Here is a 24055-nt window from a genome sequence, read left to right on the forward strand (position 1 = left end):
CCATGAAAATAACAAATAAAACAGATAAAATTCCCCAAGAGTATCAATTAACCATAAAGAAGGCCAGTTGTGATGATGATTTTGCTGCTGACACTCCTCTGCTAGAAACTGTACTAGTGGGCTTAGTAGGAGAGGTAACACTTATTAACAACTTTTATATAAAATACCTTTGTTTTTGCTCTATACTCAGCAGAAACTTAGCATCTTTTGCAAGAACAGAAGCAGCCTGTTGAACTCCTTTTCTTGTTGCACAAAACTAAAAATAAGAAAATAACTTTTGTTTTTTTTTTGTTTTAAAGAAAAAAACATTTTAACTGTGATTAAAAAAACTGTACCACGAGTGATGGTTTTTGTTCAGCATATGTCTGTATAACACCAGCTATCTTGTAGTTGAGAGTTAAGTCAAACTTGAATTCTGTCTGACTGTCACTGCATGGAAAACCAAGAACAACTTTGCGCAGCTTCACAGGTCGATGATCTTCATCTATTTTTAGACATACAGCAGGCATCTTACCATCTGAAAGCCATTCTGCGATCTTGGAAAAAAAAAAGAGCAGAATTTAAATGATGAATTTCTCCTTTTAAGCATCTTTCACTCCAACTGTATTCACACAATTAACTTTTTGTCACACACAAATTGCTAATGTATTTGACATTGATTTTATCATTAAAATCATAGGTGAAGTTCTACTTTCCTACAGGACCAACTCAGACTGAAATCTCAATCTGCTGAGATTTATACTTAGAGACAGAAATCACACAGAGAGGCCTACTGAACCACATTCATACTTGGCTGAGAGCTCGAAAGGATTGTAGGCCATTTGTAATATTAATATCAGTCACACAGCTGACAGCTCCAAAATGATAACTTTATTAAGTACTAATCTGAATTCAGAATTCCATGTCCATCTTATAAAATATAATTATAATAACTGAAATTCAGTTCAAATTCAACTTACATCTTCAGCATTTGGAATTGTTGCAGAAACAGCTACAAATCTCAAGGAAGAAACAGTGTCATGATCGTCTGAAAGACGCAAAAGAGAAGACTGAACAGTCTTCATCCGACTGACTACAACTTCCAATGTTGCACCACGGTTTTCATCCTTTATAATGTGTACCTATTAAGAATTTTAAGATATTTGCAAAGTATTTCTTTTGTTATCATCTATGTATTTGTTAAAAATATAATCTTATGCACTAAGAGGTTTCTTTTAATCTTCAAGAAAAAAGTATTCCATAAAAATCCCTGATTTTCTTACCTCATCAATGAGGAACAGGCGTACAAGTTGGACTATGGAGTTGCCTCTCCATCTTCTAGTCATGCTATCCCATTTCTCCTACAGAGGAAAAAAAGACCAAAGGAGAAAGAAAGTTGGTCTTTATGAAGACCAACACATGTCAAAAGTCAGAGCACAGAAAGACATGCCTTCACATGACTAACTTCTTTAAATAAATCCAATGTAATGAATTCAATATAATGCCATTTATGACTTATCTGGCATGTGATTATATTGACGGTTGTTGGTTATATTAAGAGTACACATAAGAGTTTGTACATGAAGATCATAAAATTACTCTGAAATTCACTCATCACTACATAAAAGGGGCAGCTCCAGTAGCATGCGATTTCTAGTCTACTTATGTCTGTTTAATCTTGTTTTTTAAGAACCGGGATTGAAACCTACAGGTGTAGTTATAATAATGTGTGCGTGCTGTATTTCAAATAGATCATCCATCTCTGTATCTCCTGTCAGTTCCTTGCAGTTGAGTCCTATAGGTCCAAATTTTTCTTTCCAGTCATCAAAACGCTGACTGCATAAAGCTTTTATTGGAGCCACTAAAAATAACACAGCATTGTAAGAGTTATAGCAAGAAACGCAAATCTTCAATTAAATTTCTAAAAATACTAAACGTGTATATTTGAAGACATTTTCTATAATTTTTCTAGAAGTAATCACTGTGAAATATAATCACTGCCATACAGAGAAGCTACCACTACAAGCATCAGTTCTGACACTGGTGTTCATGAAGTAACTCTTAAAATCTTAAATAAGCTTGCCTCCTTTTTTGTGTGTTTTGCCTGAGGGGTACACAGTAATTTTCAGATATAGGCTGATTCTAGAAATCAGAAATAACTCTCTAGAAGCACTGACATTAGCAGCAGATATAAGTCTAACCCAGATGGGTATCTCTAAAGAACAGTGATTCAACTGCAAGAAGTGATTCATCTATGATCGGAAAATAACAATAAAATTGGTCTTGCAGTGATTACATTCTAGGTTAGTTAAAGATCACTAGAGAATCTACTGACATCAGCTGACAGGGGAGTCCCAAGACAAAAAGGCTTAGAAGAATTGGTTTCTGCTTCAATAGGAAGCATAAAACCTCGTGAGCCTATCAGTGACCTACACAAGTGCAGAAAACTGGCTAAGCTATAAGGAAGAAAATGTGAAATTGTCAAAATCACCTCTCTGGTGAGCAATGAGGGCAGAATGCAAGAAACCAAGACTCATTCTCTAAAACTCTTCCACCAAATTCCTAGTGTATATTAAAGCTACTAGAAAACAACTCTAATTCTCACGAGTACTTTAAGCTAATTCACATAGACTCTCCTGCTGACAAACCAGGTAGTGAGCACTGTTCTGCAGTACACAACCTGATTAATATCCTGTCCCAACGGCTGCATAATCAACACGTCCCCATATCAAAACTATCATTATCAGAATGTCGAGCCATTGTAACAAAGGAAAATACAAATAAGGCTGAAACCTTTTTAAGTGTAAGGATCAACCATTAATAGAAGACCAACAAATGTATCACTCTGTAGCTACTAATGGAAACAGGTACAAATCCACCCATCTCAGCTCATTTGCTTGATACAAACTCAATTCTCCAGAAAGGCCACAAGCATTGTAACAACTGTGATGATCTTCAAGTATTCCTATTTTTTAGAGATCAATAACCAAACATGAAGACCACAGCTCTGCTGCCTTTATGCTAGTATATGCCCCGGGGAACACGGGATAGTTTCCTTTGTTTCCCTCTCCCCCAGCCCCCATAGTGTTCATCTTGCCTTCTTAGAGGACGAGCACTCTTTATAAGAAGAATTCCCTATTTGTACAGGCAAGAGCAGCTACTACAATTATGTAATGCTGTTAAATACTAATAATAGCTACTATAGTAATGAAAATAAACAAAGGATGTTTCTTTTAGGGGTTGTTTAAGAATGAAGCCTCTATTTCTCAACCTAATTCACATCATTAAAGCACTACATTTCAGCACTTGGAATGACATGTTCTGCTGTTGCCACTAAATGTTTAAAGCTGCATAATACTCACTGTATACAATTTTAATATTTAACCAAGGCATTGGAGTTTCCATTAGTAATCTGGTAATAGCTAGCTCAAACATAACAGTTTTTCCAGAGCCAGTCGGAGCACAAATCACAAAATTTCTATCTGTATAAAGAAGCTAGGAAAGAATTAAGAGTAGTAAATAAAATGCATCTATCCATTATATCTAATCATATATTCCAAAAGAATTGTCTAGGGGGTAGAAAGATGGAAAGAAAATACTTATTACACAGACAGATGTAGTTTTCTAAAGTACATTGTATTAGATACAAACTTTACACACTTGCTAAAGAAATTGTTTGTATGTACGACGGAAATAAATGAAGACATACTGCTTAGCAGCCTCAGATTAAAAGTAAAATCTACAGTATTTAGGGCTTAGATTACATTAATGCAGAATAACTGACAGCATCCAACTACAACTAAATGTAGGCTCAGATCTGAGATAATCGTTTTGCGCCTAATGAAAAGTAAGAGTTTTCCTTCTGTAATCAAATCTGCATCCAAATCCCAAATTCACTGATGATATTAACATAAGGTTAAGTTTTAAACTAATCATGAAAGTCCATTTTGGACAAATAATTATTAAAGTCTGTTGTGTGACTCCTTTTCCCCTTCCTCCTACACTGCTCGCCCCTCCTCAGCTGCACTTGCCTGTTCTCCATTCATGCAACCTGCTCTCTGTGCACCTTCACTTGCTTCCTTCCCTCCCAACTCCCCATGGATTTTTCCTGTTTTTATATTTGTTTCTTTTTCTTCTAGAGTTAATGCTCTAAAACAGTCTGTTACTTACTACTAACAGTCTGTTACTTACTGTTAACAGTCTACCACTTCCAGCTTTCTAATGCTCACACAAATCAATGAAGTACAAATACAGAATATTTCCTGTTTTTTTTTTTTCCAAATTAATCATATGTCTTAATCACTGTGCACCAATCATAGAAATATTACCAAGCTGAATACTTGCAACTCTTTTAGGTTCAGGTATAGGTAATAGGTTCAGATAATATTTATTAACAGCAGCAGCAATCAACAAAGGTTATTTGCTGGCAGCAAGATGTGTACCTCAAATACAAAATTAACCATCTTTCCATAAACGATGGTTTCATCTTTTTTAAAAAAAGTTCTCTCTAGGAAAATCATTAAAAAATACTACCAATCTGTATGTATAAGTATGCTTATAATTAACATTTAAATATATTTATGTGATAATTGACAAAAATTTTTTTTTTTTTTAAAAAAGTTGCTCTGGTCTCTTCTCCCCCATGAACACAACCCTTCACGTTTGCACAACTATTCTGAGAAATATCGCAGCTTTCTAATGACTTTTAAGCTCTGAATACTAAAGTGCTGCTTTGCAGATGTAGCAAAGAGTCTGTACTTACATCATCCAGTGCTTTAGACTGCACATAATTAAAATAGGGAAACTCCTTAAAAATACTTCTAAATTGGGTCGCTTGAGAGTATGTTAAGGATCTGAAAACAACTTACTAAAAATTCTAAAATCTCTTTTAAAACTATAAATTGCACATTTTTCACTTTCATTACATTTATTCACTTTACAAAGAATGTACTTTCTATAATTTAAAAATAATTTATATCTTTACATGTTTTAAACATGCTGTGATTTAACTGATACAAATCTACCAGAACAATTAACAAAAAGTAACTTATTAAATGATTTAGTATTGTTGTCTAAAATCTTGGCATGACATATTCAAAAAAAAAAAAACCCACTACCTCAAAAAGCCTTAAGAGACATCTCAAAATACACCAAGAACTGACACAGAGAGCGGCTCCTCTTGTAACAGACTAAATGAAACAGAATATGGTCACAGAATATGAAACTGTAACAGACAGACATTTTTTCTAGATCGCAAAATAGTTAATAAGAGTAAGCACAGCACTACTTTTAACATAGCTAAGTGTTCCACAGCCACACCACATTCATAATATAAAACAAATAAATTAACATTTCATTGTATGTCAAGAGAGGCAGAGAGAAGGTCAAGAGTTTATGGAAGTCCATGCACAGTCTTTTAATCCTAATAGTGGTTTAAAAATACTTTCAGTTGCTTTCCAAACAAAAATATTCCTATCTGAAAATGAACAGAAGGAACGGAGTATTTTTTCATTATGGATCCAAATAAGTGAGCTTGACCCTTGCCTGGACTTTAATTGGAATCAAACAACTAATCACAACCATCTGATCAGGCTGGGGATACAAACGGTCAGACATGACAGCAACAGTAACAAAAAAGATGAACTGTGAGGCCTGACATGGATTTTATGTTCATTTGAAATGAGTCAATAAAAAGGAAAAGGAATAAAACAAGGAGCTAAAGTAGCTAAATAAAAACATAAAAATGAGCAAAGAGCACAAGCAATATTAAAGGTTTGTAAAAATAATCTCTAAATAAATGATCTATTTTCCAAAGTGCAGAATACTGAGTATATGCAATTGGCAACATCAGAAAAGAGTTTATTTGCTTTGGAAATCAGATCACCTATTCTTATAAATTTAGTTGCCTAAATATAGCCATTTATCCTACTGCTTGACAGGTTACTAGAAACAAAGTATTAATGAGGGTAAAAGAGCATGTACCAAAAAAAAAGTTTGGCAGATTCAGCTGGGTGGCTAATCACATTATGGTTCAATGAAGGGACAAGAACAAGGAAAACTATTGTAAAATTTGCCTACAGTAAGTTAAAGAACAGAAATATTCTGTATATGGAATACTAAAACATAACTGCGATCTTCAAGCATATGTGACATTTCCTTCAGAATATGGGACAAAAAATAAGATTCAGTTTTCCTAACAAAACTATTTCATCTTGCCATCATATAAAGTATATGGGGATATATGTATTCATGTCTCTGTGTGAAGAGTTTGGAATAAAACAGATATCAAGTTAGCTAAAAAATCAATGTTATATTTAAAAATTATTAATTTGGGTGGTAAAATATTTTTCTAGCTCTGGAGGCTCCAGGCGTAAACACCTGTTTATCATTCATTTCCCAGCATTACATTACAAATTAAAACTATTACAGCGAAAAAAGCATGAGCTCCTGTAGCTCCATATTAAATGATAGTTTTGTAAATGGGCTATAATTAAATCAGATATAGCAAATAAAAGGATACGGATTTCTGTAACAGCCCTCCAAATTTCCAAATTTCTTTCCGCAGTTCCTAGAGAGAAAAAAAATCTTTTGAATTTCATGAAGTTCCTGTGAGCCCCTTCCTCCAGCGTGACTATTCCTCCCTGAAGGACAGCTCTTAGGTGTATTGACTGGTCCCTTTGCCTTACAATTTTGTTTTAATGCTATTTTTGTAATCTGTATTTCTGCCGCACTTGTCCCGATACAACAGGCACGCTCCATAGGGCAACAAAGCCCTAAAATCTAGAAAAATGTATATATAAATACTATTAAAAACAAAAATAATTTCTAAAACAAGTGCTTTATTACTTCTACTAAATTCTCACTGCTTTTTCCACTTCCCAGTTTTTTCCTATCTAAAACCTAGTTCTAAAAAGTTGAATGTCAGCCACACATCCAATTTTCAATTTCAACTGAAGATGAGAATATTTACCACATCAAGGGACCACGTTTTACTTTTCAAATACTCAAGGACACAGATTTGGAGTGACCTTTTCAAAAACGCCCACACAACAAGAAGTGCAACATCTACTGACTCCTAAAGCACTTTAAAAATAAGACTTTGTCTTCATAAATTCTTTACCCAATACTCAGCATATATTAAACACAAAGCAAGTTCTTTCTAACTGTAATACCATCAATTTAAAGTAGCCAATTATCTGAAACTGTCTTTTACATCAGGTCATGAATATCCATTGTTATTACACACCAAAGTAAAACAGTGGGCAATATAAATTGAGTAACAATAGTTACCTTTCATATTCAGGATCTTTGAAGCATCAGAAAATGATTTTATATTAATTCTACTTTTAGGACCAAAGTCCCCATCATTTATCTTACACAGGGTAAAATCTGAGTCTTTTGTTACTGGAATATGATGATTCTTTCTCAGTATGTCATCTTCTTTCATCTCTCTCATGTTTACATTGGTTTTCAAATAAGTGTCAATTTCTTTTGTATCAATGGAACTATCTTTAAAATCAGGTATTTTAAATAATCTGGAAAAGATACAGGATCAAGTATTATTCAGTTTCTCTAGTATTTAAGAGATATGTATGCTTACATCAGAAACAAAACTACTAGGATTAGTCACATAAGTTTGGATCTGATTTTATTTGCTTTGGCTGACATTCTCCTACCTGAACAAAACTCCCTTCAAATTAGGTTCTAGTTTTACTTTCATTCCAAGGCTGAAAAAATAACCAGCCTGTACAGATGGGCTCTCAATCTCTAGAGCAAATCAACTGTCAGTCTCTGTGTAACCAAGTACAGATGCACCCAGCTTCTGAGGACTGCCAAGAGCAGGACACACAAGCTGAGCTTATCTGCACAACTCCTCCTCCCAGGCAGCACTGAAATGACTGGGGCTACCTTTTCACCCCGGGAAGGAAGCGATCTTTTCTTGCTCTTTATGAAGTGTATGGAGAATTGAAAACAGGATTTCAAAGAACCCTTGTTATCTGATAGTTTTTCTAAAATGAATCATACCAACCTTTTCCTCACCTTTCTTGTAAAACAGGCTGATTTCTGGACACATATAATTACAGTACTAAAAGACTGTCAGAAAAAAATTCTTTTTCTCCTTACTGTCAAAAAAATAAAAGAGTGCCTGAACCTGTATTAAAGTACCTATGTGAAGAATCAAAAACTCTGCATTTGACAAGTACACGCAGCACAACAATATGAATCTGACAGTAGATACATCAGAGTTGACTAGAAGCATACCTTTTTCTTAATGACGAATGGATACTCTCATCATCACTGTTGTCTGGAAAATTAATTAATACTTTATTTTGTGAAATATTTGCACTAGGTGGCTGATAAGCCCCCATTTCCTTTTTATGGTTATCTTGGTCAGAAGAGAGAAATGATGAAACCATTTTCAGATTTTCACACTGAAAAATAGTTTTATTCCTTCCTCCTAAACTTAACTGGAACACTTCTCTTTTAGAAGCTATATCACAATGAACAGGTTCTTGTGATTTCTCATTTACTTCCTCAGTATTTCTCTTGCACTGTTGCATAGACTTCTGATGCTGTATATCTCCTACAAAAGAAAAAAAATTCCTATTAATAACCCACATTCCTAATCAGAATAATTTTATTAATTCCCACATAAAAGAAACCAAGTTCACCAGTGTTACATGAACTGATACTCTTACTATATTGCAAAAACTTTGCTGTACATTTTGTGACTTAAGCTGATGCATCTGTTGAATCATGCTATTAAAACTCAGAAAAAAAGGGATCAGTTTCAATGCTTGCTATACAAAAAGCAAAGCAAGCATGCTCCTTAAAACTAAAAAGTACATGAAAATTGCTGACTCCTAGACATATCCTTCACTCCAAGCCTAAAGACTTGCAAAATGGAAATGCTTCTCCCTTCCCTCAGAAAAAATAGACGTTCAAAGAAAAAAAAAAAAAAAAGAAACAATGAACGGACTTGGAAGTGCTACCAAGCACAGCCATGTAACAAACCCTGCAATTTTAACTTTTTTTTTTTTTCCCCCCTCTACTGAAGTCACTGATGGTCTGGTTTCCCGATCAACTTAGCTAATTACAGCATTTGCAGGGTTTTTCTCAGCAGGATCAGCGTACCAATGTGGCTGACCAAATTAAGCATCACTGTCAGCAACAGGTAACAGGAGTAACAAGCAGTTGGATGCAATAAGATGACAAAACATCTCCAGTCACCAGCCTTCTCTTAGATTTGCTCAGCATTTAAACATATCCTAAAAACTTAAAGAGTATGCATGAAATTCATGAATAAAATTAGAACAGTTTGTCACCATCCTCTGCTAATTCCAGTGGTATGTATTCGAAAATGGCTATTTTGTAACATATCCTCAACAGTTGTACAAACATAAGAAAGCTCATCTGAATGAACCGTCCATAGAGGTATTGCTCTTGAACATGAGAAAAAACAAAACAAACAAAAATTTAACGCCGAAATTCCTAAATAAAGAATATCACAAATCAGTACAGCATCTAAGAAATGCAGAAATCTACTTCCTAGTGATTAAGCAAAGTAATTCCTTTAAAGTATTTTTCTCAAAGTGGTATCTTAACATCAGTCACTGGCCAGACTTCAAATTTTGCCTCCTGAAGATCAGTTTGAAAAAAGCCCGAAGCAGCAAGATGGTTAGTTTCATATAAGCTCCTGTTTCTTGGTTGCAGCATGGGTCATCAGGCCCATGGGCTGTACCACTCTCTTAAAACAGCTCCACACAGCTTCAAAACACAATGCAGAGTAATGGCAAATTTAATTATGTTTCTCAAACCTGGCCTGCTTCTCCATAATTGACTTGTAGCCTGTACATACTCAAATAAAGAGGCCTTGCTAATATTTAAAATCTTTTCTATAACCAGAACATAAGTAAAACCATCATTCTGAATTTGACTTTAAATTTGAAGTTAATGTTAAATATTTAACCCATATGACCGTAGACTGTGCTTTTCTCCAGTTCCTTCTGTAACTCTTCTGCAGAGGGAATTTCAGTCAAAGCTGGAGCAGGTGCAATAAACCACATCCTTGGCTCTTCATTTTCTTGATAGCTATGTTTAACACAGACAGAATGTAAAAGCATTCTTGAAGCATCCTGCACAACAAGTAGTTCAAAATTGCCATTAAAAAAAAAAAAACACACTCTTCAGACTTTCCTTCACAAAAAGGGAAACAAAAAAAGAAACAAAAAACCCCCCCCACTTATTAGCAAACATCTAGTATAAAAGGCAAAACATCTGCCAGCCCATACTTCTTATGTATTCCAAAAACAACACAGCTGTAAGATATATTATTGAACCCTCAACAACATACTTGGAAAAGCATTACAGTGTAAGTTCTGAACCCAAAAGCTTCTACTCAAGTTTCTGCTAGTAGAGGGAGAAGGAAGTGACAAAACAAATTCCTCCTGTAAAAGGAGTCAGAATGTTAAGAAACTTTGAGAACAATGTAACAGTATTTACCCTTCTTTTGTATCTGGTCTTTCAAAAAATAAATTATCCAATGAAAAGGTCAGGTCTTCAGAGCTGAACATTTTTGATCAAATGTGAATCTTGAGAATCTTCAAAAGCCGCAACAAAGAACTCTGCAACTTCAATTTTCAGAATTAAACCTGTTTAAGGAGCACAGAGATTTTATTATTGACAATAGGGTAAAGTAGGGCTCTCAGAGAGATATCAGTAGTGGCAGTAGAAAACACCTCTCAAGAGCATTAACAAGCTTTAAGTATTAAAGCAGTGATTAACTTAGCACTAAGTGCTTGTCCCACTGATCCAAAAACCACCATCCTATCAGCTCTAATAAGCTGCACACCACTGTGAAATGGTTTCCAGCTTCAAGCTTCAAACTACTATAATGCAACTTGTTTAATTTGGTTTTAGGAATCCCACCCTTGGACAGTCTTTACTATCCACTCTTATCTCTCTTGCCCCACAGGCTGCCACTTTGTCTTTTATTCTTTGAGTAGCCCCATCAAATCCAAGTGTAGACTTTGGAGTTAAATGTAAATGAAACTCAATGGAAACAGACATCAGACACTCACAGTAGAAAGTCATTTTTATCTCTAGGTTGTTTTGTAGTTCCCATTTTTAACTTAGGGTTTAGACTAATGTATATTGGTTCACACCTACACGTAGCTAACTGAATACCAAAATAAACCAGGACCTCCCAAACTATTTAAGAAGGGTGTACTACAGACAACAGTCACCACGGGGCACACTGTCGGCTCTACTTTGGGGGTCCATTACTTGTTATTTCCGCTAAATCCCACTTTTTCCCTCAGACCTCTGCATTCCTCCCCAGTGCCTCGCGCACAGGGCCAAAAAGCTACGCGGCGCGGGTGCCGCCAGCAGCAGAGCGGGCAGGGCGGGCCGGCCCCCTGCCTCGCAGGGCGCCTTCGGCTGCCGGCCCGGACGGCGCCTCCGCTCCGCCGGGTCCCGGCCGAGGCCCCCGCCCGCGGCAGGAGACCCGAGGCGGAGGCGCTGCCCTCGCGGCGCCGCCTCAGCGCGAAATGGCGGCGGGCGCCAACCGCCGAGCGCGGTATCACCTCGGGAGCGCCGAGCCATCGATGCCGCCGCACTGCGGCGCGCCGAGCGATCGTCCTTCCCGCGCGCGGGGCCAGGCAAAAGCCGCCCCGGCGTCCAGAAATGGCGGGAGCGGCGGGGCCCAGGGGGCGGGGCCCAGGGGGCGGGCTCTGCTCCCAACGGCAAAGGCGGCACGTGGCGCCGCGTGCGGGGCGGGCCGAGCGCGGCCTCAGCCGCAGTTACGGCGGGAGCGTGGAGTAGGCCCTCGCTCCTTGCTACCCGGGTACAAATCAGGTGATTTCAGTACCCCAGGACCGTGCTAGCAAACACATTCCTACGTGCTACCAGAAGAAATAAATACCCTGAATATAGTGCTGTCTATTATCCAGTGAATTTCTCAAAATCCCTCATAAAATTTTCTTAGAGCAGCTCCTGCTGAGCCGGAGCAACAAATCCACCACACACAATTTATCTGAACTGAAATGCTATCACATAAAGTATTGGTAAAATGCTGAAGGAGGTTGCTTTTTCTTTTCCCTCACAGAAATACTGCAGTTTATAATTCTGGACTTGCCATTGCAGCAAAGCTTTTGAACTAGTAAATTTAAAATAAATTGCAGAACTGTCTCAGAAAGACTAATTTTTAAGCTGGTTCAAAGCTGTATGCCATTCAAAAATACTATGGAGGCAGCTACTGTAAATATGTTATTTCCTCATACATAAATAGATGAAAAGAGACATAAGATTTTCTCAAATATTGATTTTTAACATAAATAATTTTTATTTAATAAAAAAATCCTTTCTCGCAATACTGATTAATTTTTAACTTTTCATTTCAAAATCTGAGACATTGTATGTTTATATAATGTCTCATATCTCCTATCAATCTAATACGGTGCAGGCCCAGGTCAGCTAGAAGAATCCAGTAAAGGCTACTGTGACTTCCACAGTTTTGTGTACACGAGTTTTCCTTTTTTACCTCTTAGCCTAGAAACACTTGCCCCAGAACTGTGTCATATTACAGTGTGCCAAAATCTCCAGCACATCCAGAAGCCCTAATCCACCTCCTCATGTAAGCACTGGGCAGAGAGCCAAGGACAAGAAGCAATTCATTCCTGCTTCCAACACCATGGGATTTTGGCCAGTTTAGAACAACAGAAGAGGTTACCACAAACAGCCTGGGATACAATCGGTACTGAAACTAATAAAGGGATTGTCTGCAATTAAATTCTTAAGCCACCCATATTACTCTCAACAAATACGGGGAAAAAGTTGAGGACAACTGATTTTATGCTTATAATAAATTCTGGTGGCAGAAAGCATTTTTGCTTCTATTAGAGAATGCCTTCTTCAATTCTGGCCTCAGGCAAGTTTCCATCTTCATTCGCAACATCTGCTTTTAGCTGACCAGACTTTAAAGTTTAAAGCAGTAATACAAACAGTTCATTTTTTAAAGCTTTTTTTTCTTCGAATTCCCTCCCTAGGTGACATCTCCCTCAACACACACACACACAAATCACATAAAATATATAGCAAAGCAGTCTCTCAACAGCTCTGAGACAGTTTAATTTTTGATTTCCCCCAAGCGTAACATCTGATCTGCCATATGCTTTGTGTCTTTCAAGCTCACGGAGATCCCATACTAACTGATAAACCTGCATGTTCTGGAGCAGCGCAAGTAGAAAATCAGGAACACCAGACATTGGTCAGTGATCCATATGAGAGCAAAATAACATTCAAACTTACTAAATACAAATCTGTTAAAAGCTTCACTTTTTTTTTTTTTTTTTCTCCTGGAAGTTACAAAATGAATAAATCACTGCAAACAAATTAAATGCAAAAAAGTATCAAGATATAAGATGACATTTGTCACTGTGTTCCCTCAGTTTCCTTTGCGCAGCCTTTTCCACAACTTTACAGACATGACAAGAAGAATACTGGTCTCTGAAAAGTACACAGAAATTACTATGTAGTATTAGGAAGCCTTAAAATCACAGGCGAATCTTAAACTGCTTATCTTCACCATATGCTTGAGATTATGGCAATGACTCATTTAAATAAAATTTTAATAGATTCAAGTTCAAAAATATTTACAGCCATAACTTTTTTTTTTCCAGTCAAGATTGGGAAATAAAAATATAGCCTAAACTAGACTGATTAGGTTATAAATTTTGATGTAGTGGGGGAAGAAAAGCACAGGCAAATTTCATTTTATCACGTTGACTAGGGATCACAAATTTGGACCTGGCAATGCACCACCCTTGCAGAAAAGTTAAACACATGAGTAAGTTTACTGATGGAAGCTGGAATTACTCATGTGCATAAATGTTTGCAAGGCTGGGTCTTAAGAGAGCTAAAGAGAGCTCCCCGCGGAGGCGGGCAGCGCGGCCCTGCCTGTCAGCCAGGAGTGAAACAAGGCCCTGTTCCCCAGGGCCCCGGCCAGCAGCTGCTGCTGCTGTGCCCCAAGCCACCTTCCCAGGAAGGACGGCTCTTGAGCTCTGGTTTTTATGTAAATAAATTAAAATACACTTAATATGATTTCTTTCATTATTAGGGTGGAGAAATTGTCGTTTTCTTTACTTCTTTGCCTTCATTTCCTTTCTCTGTTTCTCATCCATACATTTTTTAAGACATGAACTCCTCCTGCTAAATCCTTCAAACATAAGCTAACCACCAGGGACCACTTTCATTATGTATAATATTATCACCCTACTTCAAACTAGCAAAACAAGATTGTTCCACCTTTACAATTCCACCTATATCAAATTCAGCATGTATAAACACATTATTTTATGTCACTTGGTATTTAGTGACATTAGGATTTTTGCACATAGACAAAAGAGGTAATACTGAAAATTCATACAGCTATTTCTTTGTTTATTTCAATCAAAGGCTCAGTTGATAAAATGAGACCTATGTTGAAGGTAATCCAATGAGGTTGTCACTGTGGTGACATGTCTCCTAAGAGGCAAGTCACTGCTGCTTCCCTTAAACACAAGTTATCTCATTGATAGTGTACATGGAGTCAGAGTTTGTATAAATGACAAATGAAGTTGATAGTTGTATCTGTAGCAACTGTTACGGAAAATACAACAGTTCTTGATCCATCAATGAACTCTTTTTTTTTCCTTTTTTTTTTTTTTTCAGAAGAAAGGGAGGAAAAGGTCTTTTTTTAAACTTGAGCTATTTTATTGAGTTCAGACCTCAGTAGCACAAGGTACAACAAAACTCTATTCTGTTTTATTACTTCTTTGCTCTACATTACTGTGAATCAATGATATATACTAATACGTAATGGATAACATCTGGATTCCAAATCCAGATGGCTCTTTTGCTTTGACTATATTTCCTGTCAGCATAATTTCTTGTTTTGGATTCAAAACTGCAATAATATCATTGAAAAGAATGATTCAGAAAACCCTGAAATGTTATATATGTATAAATTTTTTTTTTTAGCTTAGTGTATTATAAAATCTTTAGACTTTTTCTCCAATAATTTTCTCGTTTGTAAAAAAGTCAAACATTTCTAATAAATAATTTGTTTTGAAGGTTCCCATTTCTACTGTGAGTTTTATGCAGGCACAGGACACTAAATTACTATGTTTTGGTGCTGCATTGTGAACCTATTTGTGAAGTTATCAAAGTAATTCTCTAGAGAAAATTGCCCTCCCTTTTTTGTCCAACTTTACACATTGTAAGCACTGTTCATGAATTTAATAGAGTATCAGCATTTTAAAAAATTTTGATTATCTTTATAGCTGACCCTAAATCAGTAGATAGATACCAATTTTTAATTAAGTCCAAAGTACTCATCTTCCAAATTCTTGTTTCTATAAATATTCCTTAATAATATTTGCAGTCCAATTGACTGGAGTGTTGGAATACAGATTCTTAGTGAAAGCCTGCCATGCTGCTGCCACTCATTATACCATCAAAAAAAAGCCACTATGAAAAGAAAAAAAATCCTCAAAATAGGACAGGAAATATAAGGACAGATTTTTTTTTTCAGGAAAAAAAAAGGTTTCTGATCTTGGAAAAAAAATGCTGCTATAGAAATCTTGGAAATACTAACAGAAATCTGAGATATTTGTCCATTTTAAGTGGCAGAAGAGATGCTGTATGAGGTGTAAAAATATGGGTCTGAAATAAAATGCTTTAGAACATATGTTTTCTTACATAGAGCCATTTTTGCATGAAGAGAGTTTGTGTGTGCTGAAATGCTCTTTATTTTTTCTAATGGACTACAGCTGAGGAGCCCTGGAATCTTTGCACGGTGCTAGAGGCACGGAGCATCTATGTGGATGATTCTTTCCCTGCTCCGTTTCTTTTCTCAATTCTCTGGCCACCGAATTTTCATTAGGAAGCAAGAAAGAGATGCAAATATCTTTGCTCCTGTCCACTTTGAGATGTGCACCCACACTCCATTTTCTTCTGAAAACAATCATCAATCTAATAATTTATAGAACGGTTTTTCCTACTAACTTTGCTTGTTCCTTCCCTCATCCTATTCCATTACTAAACTTATTTTGACTAAAGAAGAATAAAGCTCCTGAACCATATAAACTGTATTTCGAGAGATTTAGCTTTTTCCACATGTAAGAAGAATTAAGTCCAGCCAATATGATTAAAGTTTTGATATGACCAGGTGTGAGACTCATGTATCCAGATATAATTTTAACAATTTTGAAGTGTCCTTAGTGTTACAGTTATCAGTTACTTCTAATTACTTCCAGTAATGTAGCTATGTGTGTATTTGAAGTTAAACAGCAACAATGTGCAAATTACATTTCTGCAGACTATATCAGATCAGAACACCCTACAGACCCTCAGCTTTTTCAAAGTAGGTCCGTGTATACAGATTTTGTTTGATCTCTGGTTCACGTCATCCTAGTTTTGAAATTTACTGTAACTAGAAGGTATTTCTCTATGATATGTTAGTTATCAGGAATGTAATCTATAGTGGTATAGGAGGAAAGAGCAGTGATGTTTCCTCAGAATTAAGTTTCTTCTTCTTTGACTAAAAAAGAAAGCATAGGATTCCTGCCTTGCAATTCAATTCAATTTCAAATTTATCAGTTTTACCTCTCATGATCATAAAAAGCATTTCTTGAGCCATATAGATTAAAATTTAATAAAAAATTAATATAATAGTATTTAACAATTATAGTATAAAATGGTTAAGTGCAAAACTGTCTCTGGTATTCAATTAACACAGTGTAGTCTAGTATTGAGGAAAGCATTAGGATATTACTCCAAAGCAAATAATAAACAGTAGGAAATAGTATGTACCTTCTCAGGTGAAGGAAAGCACCTTGCAGCAGCCAACCCTCCTGACCAAGTATCTAACAGGCTGCTAGTGCCCTGAGCACTTGGTCACAGTTACTGAGCTGCACTGACTTTCATCTACAGATCTATGCAATTCTATTGCCACGTTTTGAAACCATTTGAACAAAATATGTCCTCCAACTTATACACTTACACCTACGTAAACTTCGTCAGTGTTGTATTATACTTTTGGACTGAAAAACGTGGTGAAATAAATATAATTCAAAACTTCAAAACAATCACTATTTTGAAACGCCAGAACTAGCATAGATGTTCAATTATTAATAGGGACACTTAGGCCACTACAGCAGTGTCTACTATGTAATCATCTGCAAAAGAAAACTACATGAAAAGCAGCAGAATAAATACCATGAGTACACTCACATTTAAGAAACTACCAGTGACCAGATGGTTTCCAAGCCAGCAATGGACTCCATATTGCAGGGCTCATAGGAAAGAGGTTTTGCATTAGGATGGACAAGTTCTGGGAAAGTTTTAGCATAAAGGTAAAGGCAACAGCTGAAGCTTAGGGACGTCACCATCACAGAAACATCTGAGTCCAAATTCTTGCTGTACTTGGACATAAAACACTGAAGATAGTTTACATGCTCTCAACTTACCCTCAAAGTAGCACAGTGGCTTTGGTGACAGTGGAAACCTGAGATATCAACATGTTGCAAAGGAAAACTTCTGACACACTAAATTTTTGATAAAAATGGAAGAGGCAGAAAGGAACATGGTTGAAAAATGCAGTATGTTGACACACTACCAGAAGAAGCAGAGCTAGAAACGAAACACTTTTATAACAAGCTGACTCCTGACAACCATACAGAAAGTAGGTGACAGCATTTCAAAGTCAAGACATTCTACATACTTGTTGATGTGTTTACAACATAGATGAAAGAGCAGTTTTAAGATTTCACAGAGAAATGCAGGCTGACGCATTGACGTTGATAAAGTTCTTCAAACATTTTCTCTCATAAAGCCACGAAGAAAACTTTGCAATTTGCATATTCAGTCCAACTCTTCATTAATCAACCATTTTATTTCTTAATTCAGGCCAGACAGATATATTATTTTTTGGTAAGACAGTCAGAAGAGGATATGTACGTTTAAATATATTAAGATGAAGATGTCAAAATATATTAAAATGGTCAGTGGACTGAAGGCTGTATCCACAAGAGAACTCAGGATGTCAGAATGTTCTGTGCCAGTATTTTTGTGTATCCTTGTTTCCTACTGCAATGTACTGTCTAGAATCGAGAGCCCAGACTTCCTACATAATCCCTGTGGAGACCTGGGCAGTTAAACAAGCTAGAGCTCAAGTTGGTCAAGAGAAAACTCCAGACATGAATTTCATTCCCTCAGATATCTTTCTTTGTGTGAATGTTAGGGAAGGGCTTCTTTTCACGTAGAATTCACAATTTCTGCAGCTTTTCTTGGGGTTAGATGCTTTCTCAGAGCGTACTGCTGTAACTGGTACTCTCCTCCCTTCCCATTACTCAAACCGTGCCGTAGCTACAGCATTCACTCAACACCTCTTCCTTTTGCATGAAGTGGAAATGCCAGATCCTTGGTTTCTGAATTTTGTGTGCCATGGCCTGTCTCACTTCTTTCATTTTAACCCTATTTGAAATTTTATGGGATAATTAAAGAATATTTAGAGATGTGTAAGCATGACTGTACAGCTTAGGAAAATCACCTGAGACTTGTGCGACCCCCAAACAAATCCCTGCATTCCCCTAGGCTACAAGAGAATACAGAGAGGCTCTTATTTAATTCATGCAAAGGAGCCCAACCAACTATGCAACAGAAACAACTGAAGTATTTCTAGTGACATCAGTAAGATTTGGATCACACTTGCAGGGAAAACCAAAGGGTAAAATCAATATTTAAATTTTTTTTTTTTTACATTTGAATAATTCTCGATTGCAAGAGTGGATTTTATGCAATTGTAAAAAAACGCTTAATTTAATATGAAAGAAACTAAACGTTAAGAACTACTATCTTAATAGAATTTTTTTTGCAAATGGTATTAGCAAATGGTAAAAATAATTAATAAGGTCAGCTCAATGTGACTAGAACATTGCCACAGCATTGCAAAATGTTAGAAAGTACAGGTTTGAAGAGTTTTTATCGGCATTCACCATGCCTTAATGTAAAAAAAAAAATTAGATTTCACCAAGTCACCACCTTTTTGAGAGCATTAGCTTTCCCTTGTCCCTTCACCCTCTTCTGTTTTCTCCAAAGTGTGACCTTTGACTTATACCCACAATCTGTGCAGACTTTGGAAGAGGGAGATTTGAGACAGAAACAGCTCCTGGGGCAAGAGAAGTGGCACCAGCAGGTGTACCAGGGAAAACAAAGTGTTGGGATAAAGTCCTTCTGAAAAAATCACAATGCCAAATCATTCCTCCCAGCTACCGCAAACAACAGGGAAGAATCTTACTCAGCAGTGGGTAAGGCAGAGCACATAGATCGTAGCACCTTCAGAATTGACCTAGCACTGGCCTAGTTTACATTCATTAGAAATAATATTAATTAAAATTGCATTTTGTTAAAGTTAGAATATTATAATATGGACCCTCCTGTAACATAAAAATCATAACTAAATGTTAGCACCGCAGAGTCTAAAGAAAGTATTTTTACTATACCAAAACTATACATCGCAACAGTGCTGAAAGAAAGTGATACGGAATTTGTTTCAAGCCTTTTCATTAAAAAAACAAGCAAAAGTCCTGCCTCCACGTGGCATATTTTAATTATGTTGAAATTTCAGCAGAAAATGGCTTTGTATTAATTTGCAGTAATTTCTCATTCCCACAAAACAAGCTTATGGAAGTAAGGAGTTGAAATGAGAGTTTATAGGTGAAGAATTCCTTCAATTTCAGTCATATTTCTGTATTAGCTACATTTTTCCTAGTTTTATTTTTTATAATGTGAATCTTGGAAATACTATTTGCTGTTGTCGTAAAAAAAACCCCATACTTATCACAATGATTGATATAGCTAGAGAGTATCCGACATGAGTATGAAGTCATATATAGCTGAAATTTGCATGAGATGACATTTTTATGCTAGATTTTTACACTTTATTATATACCTTACATTCTGCATTTTATTAAGATGTGCTGTCCATGATTTTGTAAAGGATTAGAAATGATTAGCCCCTTATTAAATTAGAAGAGGGGCTTGCTACTAATCAAATTGCTACTGGATATTCGTGACATTTTAAGTAACTGCTATTTTATACATCAAAAAACAGATGAAATATTTGAAAAGAGAGAGGAAAAAAATGATACTGAACACAAAAGAAGATACTGCATTTCATTACTACAGTTGATGCATTAAGCCAAACTTTTAGCTTAATAATTCATCAGTTCTTAGGGAACACACTTCAGTCATGCACACGCACTTTTTCTTGTTTAAATGAATTCCCTTCAAAGCAGGTAACAGCTAATACTGCAGAGGGATTTTACCCCTTTGCGGTGCTATATAATTCTAAAACACTGGCTCGAAATAAGACTTCAAGGCAGCGAAGGGGAGCCTTACCAGAGCTCAGCAGCTTTCTGTGATTCTGCATCCATTGAATCATTAGTACTTCTGAAACTCGAGAAAACTAAGTATTGCATAAAACAGCTTCAGGGAGCAGCTTCAAAACACTAAAACACAGTCCGAAGGCAATTTTCTAAAAGAACCTGCCCTTCCCTAGTTCTGTCCTCCTTTTTAATATTTCAAGCTAGATGCCTTAAGTGCTGTGTGCATTGCTTCCCTTTCGGTGTGAAATGTGTCTGTGACGGGCTGCTTTGGTGTGAGGGCCTGGACAGTGTTTGGTGCCGGGGGCTCCCCGGGCGCCCCCGAGCCGGGGCCGGCGCCTCGCTCTTCTCTGCGTGCCCGGCTTTGTTCTGCTGCACAGGGCCACGAGACGCTTCTCGGAGGAGCTGCACTTCTTTGTTCTTCCCTTGGTAGCACTTCAGAGCTCAAAGTATGGGGGACCAGTCGGAAGCAGCAGACAGGGCTGCTCTTTGCTGATCAGTGAACTGAGGGCTTAATTCTGCTCCCATTACAATCATAAAAACAAGGAGTACAAACAGTGCTGCCAATAATGCTGAACTAATATAACATATACATAAAGAAGAAAAACCTTAAGCCTGGAATTTGGGGGAAGGAAGTTGGCAGGTTTAGAAGAATGTTTTCTACCCATCTATTTACTTGTCTATTAACTGTGCACAGATTATAGGCAGATTCCTGTAGGTTATGAGTGGAATCAGAGGCTGAAACCACAGCAATCGATGTAATAGCATAACTGCTAGAAATAGAGGAGATCTGATAAGATAGATGTTCTTAACACAGGGCATTTTCCTGCTTACTGATATTTGGTAGCTGATCCTTATCATCATCACTCCTTTTTACACCACCAAAGCCAGAATATGGAAAACATGAACACTACCATAGAAAAATATCTAAATATTTTAAATGAGCATAATTTATGGGTAGAATGTACCTAGATTTTGTAAAGTTTTAAAAAATATATAAAATAGTACACTGTTATTTTCCCAAAGTGATATTTAATTTGAAGGTTTTAATATTTTTTACTGAAACGGAAGAAATGTGAAATAGGTAAATATTTACTCATAGAAGATATACAGGGAAAGAAATTAGCAATGTGTAAAGGACCATAACCGCAACAGCAGTGGAAGAGTTGAAACTACAATTCCCTAGAAATAGCACAAGACGGGGCAAAATTTAGCTCTGTGCATTGATTTAAATAAAAACCTGCCTGTATGTTGTTAGATCATATTGAAAGTGACATTGTGTTAAGAGGACTCAGCCAGTGAAGTTGCACTGATGCAAGGCAGGGCAGAATGTGGCCCTTCCCATCACATATATTATATATGGGCTGCCTGCTCTCTTCTTTTGTTCTGCTCCATCCTAACGTTAACAGTTGCCTCTATAGTCTGTGCTGTTGACTTCATCCTTGACCCTGCCTTTCTTCTTCTATTTCCTGTGGCTGCAGGTAATTACTTCTGCTAGCATGTTATCCATCTATTTCTCATAATTTCATCCTCACTGAAACCTCCCACTAAGAAAAAAAACAATCTGATATTGTAAGCTATCCTCATTTGAAACACTTGTATTTACTTCACACGTTTCTTCATGTAAATGCAGAACAGAAACCAAACGCTACCAAGTAAGACCATGTAATACATGCATTTGGTATTGGCTTGCATTGCACGCACACAAATGCAATTAAAGACAGAGGAAAATCAGGTTTCATTGGCCAGTCCAATGCAAGAGTCCCATGCCCTGGGATGAACAGAGCCTCTACAGCACAGAATATCCTGTGACAAAGGGTTTGTTTTGGTGGAAACAAACAAACAAACAAAACAACACACACACACACAAAACCACCAGCAACAGTGAACAATAAAAGAGGAAATTGGGTTGTTGTGGAGAGGAGCTGGCTACCAGAAGACAAGCTTCAGGACCAGCCTAGAGATTCCTGTAGCTAGGGCAAACATGAAGGCTTCTGGGCAACTCCTGACTACAGATGTAACGTTTCTGTGCTTTAGCCCCTCGATTAAGCACTATGCTCTATTCCGTCCTTGGTTGTTCACGCACTAGCACTGAGCAAGACACTGTCCCTAAGCTGCATCTGCCCTCACTAAAAGCCTTTCTTCTACCCCTTTATCCCATCCTACTAGTTTCCTACTTGTCTTCACACCTTGCATGAAAATACCTGTTTTTGACTTGTCCCTTTTATTTTGCCCCAAATTCCTGTTAACACAGAATCAAAACAAAAATGAGAGCGACTGGTATGACAGAAAGCAACATCTAAGGAGAGCCATGGAGCCACACAAATGTCGGTTTATTACAACATCCGTGCCGCAGCCGGTAAGGAGTCAACACTTCACCTCTCCGCAGCGCATGCGCTTGTCACTCGGTCGCCAGCAGCTCTCATGGGCTAGGTATGAACTGCCCCCAGTGCCTCACTCGTTCCCTCTTCAGGAACGCTAGGTGGAAATCCATTTCCAGTCAGACAAAATAACTACAGTCCTTCTCTGGGCTATTCATCAAATAAATTCATTTCCTTTTCCAGTTGTCTTCTTAACATCAGGCATCTTAGAAACGTATTTCAGTTTTCAAAAATAAGTATCTAGGACTTGCCGCTTTCTTGAACAGTGACATTATTTTTCACCCACTTAACTCATCATTTTCATATTTTGTAGCTATAATAGGAAGCAGTTGCATAATCTGCTCACATATTTCTGTAGTTGTGCCGTACGGTCCTGTGGTTTGCATACCATGTTGTGGAGCACAAAAATAACTGTCAGAGCAGAGTCGTCCAAATTCTGCCCCGGAAAGCTCATGTAGAAGCCAAACCCTCTGCTTGGATCATGGCCACGCCAAATTACAGCACAAAAACATTTCCTCACAGAGAATATAAAGGAGATCCACAGCCTCCAAAAATGGGAGTGTGACTTGAGGAAATGTGGGAGGCTGTTGGGAAAACACATGTATTACAGTCCACCCTACCAAAACATAAACTACTACAGAAAGCGGGCAACACTTGCTGCCCACGGTCCCACTGAGGGAGGCAGCAGGGCAGCCAGGGTGGCCGCAGCCCTGCACTCCGGGCTGATCCCTGGGGATGGCCCGAGGCCACCGGAGCCTCTGCAACACTTTGGGGTAGGTGGGACACCCGGCCAGGCCAGGCCAGGCCAGGCCAGGGGTGCACTGGGGACCAGGGCCTGGGCAAGCTGGGGGAGATTCAGGCAGGTAGCCTGGGATAGGGAGGGCTGGGGGTGCCCCCAGTCCAATATAGGGTCCTTCAAAGTGGCTGCAAGCTGTTTTGGGGGAGTGCTCATTGCTGCTCTTCCAAATGCATTGGCCCATCTAGCAGCTGCTGCTGACAACATCCCACAGCCCCGGCCGATGGCTTCAGGAAAGCCTCACATGTGTTTAAGGTTAGGTTCGCGCTTAAGTGCTTGGCTGGATAAAGACCAACATAGCTGCTTGCAAATCCTTCTTTCGCAGGCAAAGACGTGAAGAAAAGCCATGTATGCAGTCATAGTCTGTTTTCTTAGTCTGGACAAGTTTAGGATGTCAGGAGATTTCCACAAGACCCGCTCCATTGCCTTGTTTCCAGAGAAGCTCTGGAATCAGCCCATATCCCATTGGACTGGTG

General features: G+C 37.6%; 1 protein-coding gene across 1 annotated transcript in view; it reads right to left on the reverse strand.

Moving 5' to 3' along the window:
* HFM1 (HFM1, ATP dependent DNA helicase homolog) overlaps positions 1-24055 on the reverse strand; it is a 47925-nt gene that overhangs the window by 19831 nt on the left and 4039 nt on the right. The window contains exons 4-15 of the mRNA XM_026037892.1: positions 10483-10631; positions 9950-10071; positions 8242-8563; positions 7270-7514; positions 6500-6547; positions 4742-4812; positions 3342-3474; positions 1689-1840; positions 1263-1340; positions 960-1121; positions 336-536; positions 168-256 (exon numbers count right to left, since the gene is read on the reverse strand). Coding sequence (XP_025893677.1) covers positions 168-256; positions 336-536; positions 960-1121; positions 1263-1340; positions 1689-1840; positions 3342-3474; positions 4742-4812; positions 6500-6547; positions 7270-7514; positions 8242-8563; positions 9950-10071; positions 10483-10553 — 1694 coding nt within the window. The 5' untranslated portion in view covers positions 10554-10631. The remainder of the gene's footprint in view (positions 1-167; positions 257-335; positions 537-959; positions 1122-1262; positions 1341-1688; positions 1841-3341; positions 3475-4741; positions 4813-6499; positions 6548-7269; positions 7515-8241; positions 8564-9949; positions 10072-10482; positions 10632-24055) is intronic.

The sequence above is a fragment of the Nothoprocta perdicaria genome, unplaced genomic scaffold (genome assembly GCF_003342845.1).
Source record: "Nothoprocta perdicaria isolate Ctin4 unplaced genomic scaffold, notPer1 scaffold_20, whole genome shotgun sequence".
In the NCBI taxonomy this organism is placed as follows: domain Eukaryota; kingdom Metazoa; phylum Chordata; class Aves; order Tinamiformes; family Tinamidae; genus Nothoprocta; species Nothoprocta perdicaria.